This window comes from Bubalus bubalis, chromosome 24 (genome assembly GCF_019923935.1).
Source record: "Bubalus bubalis isolate 160015118507 breed Murrah chromosome 24, NDDB_SH_1, whole genome shotgun sequence".
NCBI classification, from domain to species: Eukaryota; Metazoa; Chordata; class Mammalia; order Artiodactyla; family Bovidae; genus Bubalus; species Bubalus bubalis.
Window position 1 is genome coordinate 22572210 of NC_059180.1, and position 10955 is coordinate 22583164.

At 41.3% G+C, this 10955-nt stretch overlaps 1 protein-coding gene across 2 annotated transcripts in view; it reads right to left on the bottom strand.

Moving 5' to 3' along the window:
• MOSMO (modulator of smoothened) overlaps positions 1-10888 on the bottom strand; it is a 79539-nt gene extending 68651 nt beyond the window's left edge. Inside the window, exons 1-2 of one of the 2 annotated variants that reach the window (XM_025275592.2) lie at positions 10604-10888; positions 3710-3780 (exon numbers count right to left, since the gene is read on the bottom strand). In XM_025275592.2, coding sequence (XP_025131377.1) covers positions 3710-3780; positions 10604-10709 — 177 coding nt within the window. In that variant the 5' untranslated portion in view covers positions 10710-10888. The remainder of the gene's footprint in view (positions 1-3709; positions 3781-10603) is intronic. The other variant, XM_006061857.4, reaches the window with a different exon arrangement.
• Between the last annotated feature and the right edge of the window lie 67 nt (positions 10889-10955).

Consider the following 10955-nt stretch of genomic DNA (forward strand, 5'->3'; position numbering starts at 1 on the left):
AAAAGTGCAGTCTTTTCATCTCAATTAAAAAGAAAAAAAAAGCAATTCAAAGAACTGTCAGTTTGCTTCAAAACTGAAGTCATAAACTGAAATGTCATGTAAGTAAAGTATACATTCTGGTTTATACATACTCATAAATACATGTAAGTATCATTGATAGCAACACCCAAATCTTTATGCTTCTTTGTCAACTCTAAAGCAATAAATCTCAAAGGACTATTTCATTCTACTTTCCCATGGCATTTCCAGTAAGGATATTCAATTTAGCTGTGACTTACAGCTAATGACAGAATACATAATAAATTTTAGAGAGGTATGCTATTGAAAAGTGATTTTGATCCAAATACTTAGTTTTAGGTACTCTGATTTTTCAAGGATCCTTAGGCTCCCTCATTCTCTTATTTAACCTCTCTACTATTTCAACAATACGTTTGCTAAATATTGGGTTTCCCTGGTGGCTTGGACCGTAAAGAATCTGCGTGCAATGCAGAAGACCCAAGTTCGACCCCTGGGTCAGGAAGATCCCCTAGAGGGAGTGGCTATACACTCCAGTATTCTTGCTTGGAGAATTCCATGGACAGAGAAGTTGGCGGACTACAGTCCATGGGGTCACAAAGAGTCAGATTCAACTAAGCAACTAACACTTTTTCACCTTGATTTTCAAGGATCCTTAGGTTCCTTCATGCTCTTAGCTAACCTCTCTATTTCAACAATGTTGTGTTAGTTAGCTATTCCAACAATAACTTTGCTAAATATTACCCTTTCATTAGTCTACAGTCAATAAAGAATAAAATAATGTTACCACTACCCATAATCTATTGTTACCAAGTAGAGCATGCTTTTTAAGTATCAAACTTATCAGCAGCTACTTGCTAGCTGGGCAAAGAATTCTAAAAAGCACCTGGAAAAACATGTGTAACTTCAGAGCTTAACAATAAAACATTCTGACAACCAAAAAAATATGAATGTTATGTTTATATAAATAATCATAAATAAGTAAAGTTGTAGATATGAAATTCACACCTATATATTATCACTGCTGTCACTGTGCAACCTAATTTCTTGGGTTATTCAGAGGATATAAAACAAGGTCACTATGTAAACAATTATCCATTCAAGTTGCATGATTAAGCTATTTATAACTCAATAATTTCATGAACAGCAATACTTTATTACATGTCTAAATTTCCCCTTAAGATTATGTAATATGGCCCACTGCTTAAGTATGCACTGAAATGGGGTATGGAAAAATTCATACTCTCAGGTACATTGAAGAAGCTAATGACAACTAGAAGAAATTTTATTTCATAAATGAAAACTGAAGAATTTTCAGTTGTACTATTTGCCAGGTTTCTATTAAGAAACAACTATCTCATATATCTCAAACTTATTTTCAGCCTTTGAGGTGAGACTAATTGACTATACTCTAACTGAAAGCTTTACAGATCACCATGGTCTTTTAAAAATAATTTGGGAAATACATGATTTTCATAATTCACTGCAGATACTACTCTTTAACATATTTGTTGTTCACTCAGCAAACCAGTCAATCTTTAATATATAGAACAGAAAGCTGGGGTCTGAACCTGTGCAGCAATTGGAAGTTCTACAAGCGGTATTAACCACATCTGAATGATATAATTTTGATTAATAAAAATCATCACCTACAACTTGTCTAAGATCAATTACATGGCTAGCAAACTGTGGGACTGGGATCTGACTACATGTTGATCTAACCCAAAACCTGTGTGCTCTTTCCACTACGGTAGGCTGTCTTTCACTTAGAAAACCTCTTTAGTCTGTTCCAGAAACATATAAACTCATGCATTCCTTGGTTTTGGTACTTACATATATCCCATGAAGTTCACATCACCACTACAACTGACTTCACAGTCTGTATTCCTGGAAAGCTCCCTTCCCCAAGCTGGATTTCAGAAACAGTCAACACAGACACACTATTGCCTTAAATCTCTTTAGAACAAGGCAGGACATAGGTAAATAAATAAAACAGATAATACAAAAGGGAAACATTTTTAAATTAGAATGTTTTGACCTTTCATATAACAATGACTTAACATTTGAGCATTTGCTATATATTAGGCCATGTGCTAATTCTTCATATGCCCTATTTTATTTTCTCACAACCATCCTTTGAGATAAATATATTTCCAATTTTATAGATGAGAAATTAAATTACATGCCCCAAATCATAAAATTCATAAAAAAGGAATCAAAAAACCAAATCTAGATACGTCTGACTCAAATCTCATGGGACTATTTTACTACACCGCAACTCTAATACAAACTCAACATTTATGAGGAAAGGGGTTAACAAGAGAACTATTTTAGGTTTATACTAAGCTGAATAGTGGAGGACTGATGTATATGACTCCTACTATGCCAGCTTTGAAAGGGGTTCTGGCAGCCAAGTGAGGAGGAACTCAACACGTCTGGTTAGTCTAATAAATGCAACGGCTGTCATCACTCTGTAATATCTTTTTCAGAATTTCCTTCCTCTTAGATTTTTCTACTCTCTCATGACTTCTGTCTATGTTCTTGGTCCCAAATTCCCCTTCACCAAATCTTTTAGGTCAACTAGTTTACATCCTTTATCCTGAAGTGCCTACATCTCTGTTGATAATAGTAAAAAGAGGGGCTTTTTGGAACTAAGGTTGTTAAAAAAAATATAAATGCTTTGTTCAGGAAATCTCATCTCAAATTGGAAAATCTGGACTATGCTGTGAAATTCACAGTATTATAAATTATTTCAAGCTTCAAGTATGACCTGTGAACACTGTAAAAAGACTGGTCTTTGAATTTTTATTCAAAGTTCTTATTTGATATGCTGAAATAAATAATACTGATGATGTTACTTTTTTAAAAAATCAAGGAAAAAATTTTATACCACTTTACCATTATGAAGAAGTGGTATTCTTGGAAGGCAAAAAATTTACTGGCCCCAATATCCATTAACTGATGAATGGATAAATAAATGGGGATACACCACACAATTTGGCAATAAGAAGAAATGAACTACTGATATTTGCTATAATATGGATGAACATTGAAAACATTATGTTAGGTGAAATAAGCCAATCACAAAAGACCACACACTGCATGATTCCATTTATATGAAATACTCAGAATAAGCAAATCTACAAAGACAGAAAGCAGTCTGCCTAAGAACCAGGAAGTTGGCGGGTGATGGCGAAGGGATCTGGGGTTTCTTTCTGGAGTGCTGAGAATGCTCTTAAATTGACTGCGGCACGACTTTATGGTTATACAAACCACTTCACTATACACTTTAAATAGGTGCATCTTACGGTTAATGAAATGATGTCTCAAAAAGGCTGTTTTAAAAAAGAAATTTACTGGAAAAAGACTCAAAAGGCCATTGAAGAAGTTTTGTTAATGCTTTTTAAGTTAAAAAGAGCACAATCTCAAGATTTTTGCTCTCTGAGGTAAGCCAGTTCTGTCCTTCTCTACAAGTCACGTCCAAAATGATTAACAGGACACAGTTCTATATAGTTTAGTTTAACAAATGATGTTACAAAGTTCCTTCGCACCAAACCAACTCTGCTTACTGAAGTTGTCACAGGTCAGGAAAAGGGCTTATCATTTAATAATTTTCTACTATTTAATAACAGATGTGCTTTGGAAGCTTTAATGTTTTAAACCAGAGGCTACCAACTTATAGGCTAGGATTTACCTGAAGATCTTGAACTCTTATGCGACAGATGTCAAGCCCACAGTGTCCTATCTGAGGTTTACCAGGATTTTCTGTGGAGAGAGCAGTGGTAACAGAATGGGAAATGAAACCCTTCCTCATCTTTCTCAATCATCTGCCAGTCTTCATACTTGAGAAAAAAGAAAATTCTTCCTTGCAAAAGGCTAGCTATCTCCTAGGTTTCAATCAGCTAAGGCTTTCTTCCCACTTCTGATGTTTTTATCCTTGAGGGATGGGGTGGAGGTATGGCTGTTAAGAACATCTAAGTTTGTCTGTGTCCCCTCACTCAATCTTTCTCAGGTCAGGAGGAATGATTTCATTTGACTGGCAGTTTAAGATAAAAAACTGGGCATAAGTGGTCCAACTTTTTGCCCTTAGGAGCAAGTTGCCTAAAGGGAGCACTCATCTCTTTCGTTCTTTCCCACTGGAAGTCCTACAGAGCAGGCCCCCCAATCCTGCCTGGGATTGGACAATTAAGTCTGTTCAATTTTGAGGCCCAGTAAGAGGAAGCTGGAGAAGGGAAAGGCTACCCACTCCAGTATTCTGGCCTAGAGAATTCCATGGACAGTCCATGGGGTCGCAAAAAGTCGGACACGACTGAACAACTTTCACTTTCAAGAGGAAGTTACTTGTCCAAGGATATATAAGTCACATTCTCCAATATCCTCTTTATCAATATTAAATAATATTTTGGCTCCTAATTATCTTACTCTTTTTTTCTCAATTAGTTCACAATATAAATAGGGAAGAGGATGATAACGAGACTCCTTAAAAACTCTCACATCCAATCTAATTTTAAAAAGAACAAGAGTGAAGATATTTTCAGGAATAAATACACTATGACCAGAGACGGCAATGGCACCCCACTCCAGTACTCTTGCCTGGAAAATCCCATGGACGGAGGAGCCTGGTGGGCTGCAGTCCATGGGATTGCTGGGAGTCGGACGCGACTGAGCGACTTCACTTTCACTTTTCCTTTCATGCATTGGAGAAGGAAATGGCAACCCACTCCAGTGTTCTTGCCTGGAGAATCCCAGGGATGGGGGAGCCTGGTGGGCTGCCGTCTATGGGGTCGCACAGAGTCGGACGCGACTGAAGGGCCTTAGCAGCAGCAGTAGCAGTATACACTATGACAGACTACCGTCTGTATAAGAGAACTAATGCTAGAGAGAAAAATTTTGCTTAGAAGGAAGAGGTTCAAGTTCCTTCATGTGCTAGAAGACTCCTGGGAAACACTTGGAAATCTTCATAAAGAACACTAAGTAAATCCATCTAGGATGATATAGGATGGTAATAATCCTCAATGGTCGGGCTTCCCCAGTGGCTCAGCAGTAAAAAATCTGCCTACAATGCAGGAAACACAAGGTTGATCCCTGGGTCAGGAAGATCCCCTGGAGGAGGGCATGGCAACCCACTCCAGAATTCCTGCCTGGAGAATCCCATGGACAAAGGAGCCTGGCAGGCTACAGTCCATAGTTAGAAAGAGTCGGGCACGACTGAAGCAACTGACCATGCACAATCCTAAATGGTCACTGAAATCCGTGCCATAAAGGAATGATGCCTCAGTAAAAAGATCTCTAGATCACTTATATTTATCAGTAGCAGCTTTGTTTGTTCTGGTTAAAAAAATTTTTTTTCACTAAAAATTAGTCTCTTGAGGGATGAGAAAATAGTAACTGTGAGGTTAAGGTATTTGTACAAAGTGCAGGACATCCCTTTAATACTGAAACCCAAATCTCCTTTACCTCTTCTGTATTCTGGCAAAAATTTTAGCCACTGATGTGCGCACAAATTCCTACATAGGTAGTGTTCTTGAAGGGAGACTTTGCAACCTGGAAACTCAAATCTCATGTGCAAAACACCGACTTATGGGGGAAAATGTAGAAATGACTATTTAACATTGGCCAAATATAAGAACCTTAAGGAATCAAATCAGGTCATAGATGTCAAAGTGCTTCAAAAACTATAAAGAACTACATAAAATAGTCTTGATATTGAGTTCCAGTAACCAGTAGAAATTTGACCCTAGTATAGCAGAATTAATGTAATCCTGCCATTATATTTACCTATCATTTAATATTTTTTATTACATTAATAGAAACTCCTAAGGGTCCTTACTAAAGTATCCCCCCATGTATATTCCCCATATAAACAATATCCATTTCTGTTAGACTATATCTTTAGAGTTCACTGGTGGTCCAGTAGTTAGGAATTGGGGTTTTCACTGCCATGGCCCGGGTTCAATCTCTGGTTGGGGAACTAAGGTCCTGCAAGCCACTCAGCTTATGGCAAAGCCAAATAAAAAAAGAGGGGGAGGTGGTGGCAGTCATCATATGTTTAAAAGTTTGTGCATCATCCACAAGCTATTAGAACAAATTCAGGAAATGCTATCACACACAGATGAAAATTAAAGGAATATAGTTTCTCTGTATTTGGGCCAATACTATAAAAACAAATAAAAAACTGCCAGTATGGGACTTCCCAGGTGGCTCAGTGGTAAAGAATCTGTCTGCCAATGCAGGAGACATTGGTTCAATCCCTAGGTTGGGAAGATCCCCTGGAGGAAATGGCAACCCACTCCAGTATTCTTGCCAAGAAAATCCCATGGACAAGAAGAGCCTGGCATGCTAGAGTCCATGGGGTTGCAGTCAGACATGATTGAGCATGCCAATGCAGGGGACATGGGTTCGATTCTTGCTCCAAGATTCTACATGCTGTGGGGCAACCAAGCCTGTAAGCCACAACTACTAAAGCCCACATGCTCTAGATCCCAGGTTCTGCAACAAGAGAAGCCACCCCAATGAGCAGCCCATGCACCGCAAGAAGAGTATCGAGCCGAAGAGGAGCCTCTGCTCACTGCAACTAGAGAAAGCCCATGTGCAGCAACGAAGAACCAGCGCAGCCAAAAAAAAAAAAAAAAAAAGTCTTAAAAAATGGTAAATTAAAAAAAAAAACTTCTAAACTTCCAGCATGAAATGTGGCTCATAATCTCATAGTAATATAGTTTATTAGTTGGGATTTAAGGAAGTTATTTTATTCAGCTTTTTGTTTTTGAATATTTCATTTCCTTTTGTGGTAGTGCAAGTAGAAGCTGAGGAGTACAGAGACTAGAAGTTGGAGATGAGGGACTAAAAGAGGAGAAACAGTGATGGTGGAGTCCAAAGCTAAGAGGGAAGACAAATTTATTAGACTTGTGCTAAGCCTTGATGTTCTCTCACTTCCAAGCATCTGATAAAGAAATTGTGTCAGTTCTCAGTAATAAGTTCTGAGCTTCAGTTTCAAAACTGGGATTCTGACACCTGTTATAAACTCAAACAGCAGTACAACGATATCTAACTTTTACTGAGCACTTACCATGTATCAGGCACTGTTCTAAATGTTTTACATGGATTAACTCAATCATTACAATAACTCACTGAGATGTTATCTCTATTTTACAGAAGGGGAACTTCATAGAGAAAGGCCAGGTAAGTTAACCAAAGTAACAGAGCTACTAAGAGGTAAGGTTTGGATTTGAATCCTAAACTTAACCATTCTAGCTTACTGCAGTGGTTTTCAAACTACAATCTGAGGAACTTTTCAGCTCCAGGAGTTCCATTTTCAAAATAGACTTTGTTCATTTAAAAAGCTGCAGTAAAAACATCACAATCAAGACTTATAGTATGATGTTTAATGCACCAAAGGGAATCAACAACATATTAACTTTTTGCTGCCAGGTAAAGTCACTTTTTTGCAGATCTTAGCATAAAGCCAGTCCTGCCACCTCTGAAATCCTAACTGAACTTCCTGTAAATGTTTCATTGATTTGGAAAGTGTAACTCTGCACTGATTTTTTTTTTTTTTTTAACTCAAGACTAGATCTGTTTGTTCAGGTAAAAAGTACAGTGAGCATACAAGCTCAAACACTAGGCAAGATTCAGGTACATCTTACCACAAAGCAAAGGCACAAGAGTGAACAAAGAAACATACCACTTCATTCATTTTAAATTTTGGGGGGCTCACTGTCTGACATATTTAACCTTAAGAAATACAGGTTAGGGAATTCCCTGGTGATCCAGTGGTTAGGGTTCCATGCTCTCACTGCCAAGGGCCCTGGTTCAGTCTCTAACTGGGAAACGAAAATTCCATAAGGCACGGCCAGAAGAAAAAAAGGAGAAAGAAAAATGAAAAAAAGAAAGAAATACCAGGTAGATATGATTTTGAAAAAATCTCCAGTATTCTTACTATCTCCTCTTATTCCTCTTGCTAAACACAGAATATTTAACTGAAAGGTATCTTGAGATGGCAAGCGAAACTGTTAGGGGAAAAAAAAAATCACCTCCTCCACCCCTACTTCAGCCACACAGCACCAGAGTCACAGTCTGGACCTTGTGCCCCCAGTCCCCTGCCCTTCCACTCTGCTGTATCAATAACTCTCAGTGACTCTTCAACTCTATGGGTCTAAGTCAACTATTCCACTGACCGTATGCCATCTGGTATTCAATGACTAAAACAGATATAACAGCTTTCTTTTTCACTTTTTCTCCTTATCCAGCTGAGATTTAATGAGCTAGCATTACAATATCTTGACCAATGCCCTAAACACTTTTGCTCCTCTGTCATTTTGTTGCATGTATCTGGCAAACCACAACTCTGAATGAAGCTGTCTACTGGCTTTCATCATACACTGGTGCCAGAGTAGCTGAGCACCAGAGGGTCAACAAAGCATAGGTCGGTTATCACACTTACATTCATGACCACTGACTTCAATGATGTCTCCACGCTGCTAGATAATCCTATTGTCTCCAGCTGGCTCTCACAACTATTATTTCAAACATTTTCTACATCTTTCAAACCTTGGGACTTCTGTCCCTCCCATCTCCAAGGCAACTCACAGCTGATGACTTTGCCTAATTTAAACGAGTTGTATGCATCTTATTCTTGTTTTCTTTCAAATATAATCGAGTATAACATCTTCTCGGGAAAGTTATGAGATTACTTATCTCTCTCTCCTCCCTCTCTAAGCTGTTTCCTTCCCATGGACATTCAGTCTATTTTATACACTGGGATTCCACTCGAAACTTCTTTACAAAAGGAGTCACTGCACACATAATCAGATTAAAAACAAGTCAGGAACTGGATGTCACACACACAACTAGTAACACTGACATTACTAACATTTTCAGAAACAAAGCCTGCAGTTTCACCAAATTTGAAATCATTCTGATATTTTCTTTATATGCTTTACAGTTTAAAAAACACATATAATTAACAAATAAGATTGTGTATGTTTAAGGTGCACAAGTGTTTATTTGATACATTTATAAATTGCAACATTACCACCGTAGCAATAGCTAACACTGCTACAGGGTCACATAATCATCATATATATTTTACACTTAAGAGCTGTGCTATGACTATACAGGCAAGAAAAGGAGCAGAAATTCTTAGAGTGTTATTTTAATAACCAGTAAATCTGACAGCATGATTTTGTGTTACTAGGTCTAGATGGGGGAGAGAAAGGAGGAGGAAGCAACAAATGTCCCAGCCACCGCTTTTTTTAAGGGCTAAAAATACTGCAGGATAAATACAGAATCATAAGCAATACTTAAGAAGAAGTAAGTCTGACAGCTCAGTGATACATTCTTACAACAAAATATTCATGGAGGGAGTCTGATAGTCCCAACTCTCATTATTCCCTTCACCTGCACTGAACAAGCAGTTAGAAAAGTTTATTCCTTTATTCCCATCAGCTCTCCTGGCAGCTGTTACATTAATTAAAGTTTTGGTCTTACAGGTCTGGGTGAGTGTGAGTGAGTGAGTGTGTGTGTGTATGTGTGTGTGTGGGGTGTAGTTGGTGGCCCAAGTCAGGAAAAATCCTGCAAAGGCATTCACCTGGGATACCCTTCAGAAAGATGCTTTCCTCTTTCCTGAGGGCACCACCTCGTCGCTGCTGCCCACAGTTCGGTGGTGTTACAGCAGGCACTGTTTGCTACTGGGCTGCCTACAACTCTAATGTGTTACTTAATTTTGTAACTATTAGGATCTCGTAAGCGTTTTGTTATGCGCTGGAATGAAAGATGCTCCATAAAATGAAGTTTATTATTAGGATTATTACAGCTCCGGGGCCTAAAATAAAGCAAAATTATAACCACAGAGGCTTCAAAGGGAAAATCGGAAGCCACATGCATCTCAAATACTGCCAAGTGGGCAGGGGCTGGGCAGGGGCGCCGGTATGAGGCTCTCATCCGGCGCCCCCACCGCCACCAGCTCTCGCGGCACCATTAACCCGGTCCTGCCCGGACCTCTATCCCGGACGCCGCTTCTTAGGGTCGGGGAACGAGGGTCAGCGGTCGGCCCCGACTCCTTTCGGCCTCTTGTTGCCCGTCAGCTCTCTGGGGACTCGCACACCCCACAGGCTGCCTCGCTCCGGGCCCCAGTCTCACCGCCTGGTTTCTAATTCCTTCACAGGCGCCTCAGTTTCCTCCAAATCGGTTTCCTCCTGTCTCCCACCTTGACTTTTTTTTTTTTTTTTTTAAATCCAGGACGACGCTCGTTCCTCTCTCCGCTGTCCCTCAGGTTGGCGGCTGTCTCCCTTCACCCTCTCTCCCAGGTCCAGGACCACCAGCCCGGTCCAGATCTCCTCGCCCCTCGGCCACTTCGCACTCAGCCCGCGGTGCCGCTCCCCTCCGTCCGGGGGTCCGGCTTGCGACCCGCGTGTCCCCTTCACCAACCCCTCGGCCAGGCAGCCCGGGTCGCCTCACCGCCCCCTTCTTCTCAGGCTGGCCGCCGCCGCGCATCCTCCAGCCCCGTCTTCTCCTGAGCCGGGTCTCCCCTCCCTTCCCTTCGCCCTCAGCCAATCCCCCGCCCGGCCCCGCGCGCCTGCCGCTCGCTCACCCGCGGACTCCCCGGTGTTGATCCAGTCCGGGTTGGCGATGCTGGCGATGGCGAAGATATCGGCGGCCAGAAAGAGACATCCTGAGATGATGGTCAGTTTATCCATCTCCCCGCCCCGTCCCCCCACCCCCCGAGCCCCGGGCAGGCCGCGGCCTCACGCCTCCCGCCCCATGGGCCGCCGCCGGGGCCAGAAGACCCCACGCCGCCGCCTCGCTCCCCTCGGCCCCCCGCGCGCCGCTCGCGCCCTCCGCGCGCCCGGGACTAGCAGCCGCGGCGCGGCCCGCACAGCCGGAACCGCCGCCCGCCCCGGAACTGCTCCGCCCGCCCGCCCCTCACCCGGAAGCGAAGCCGG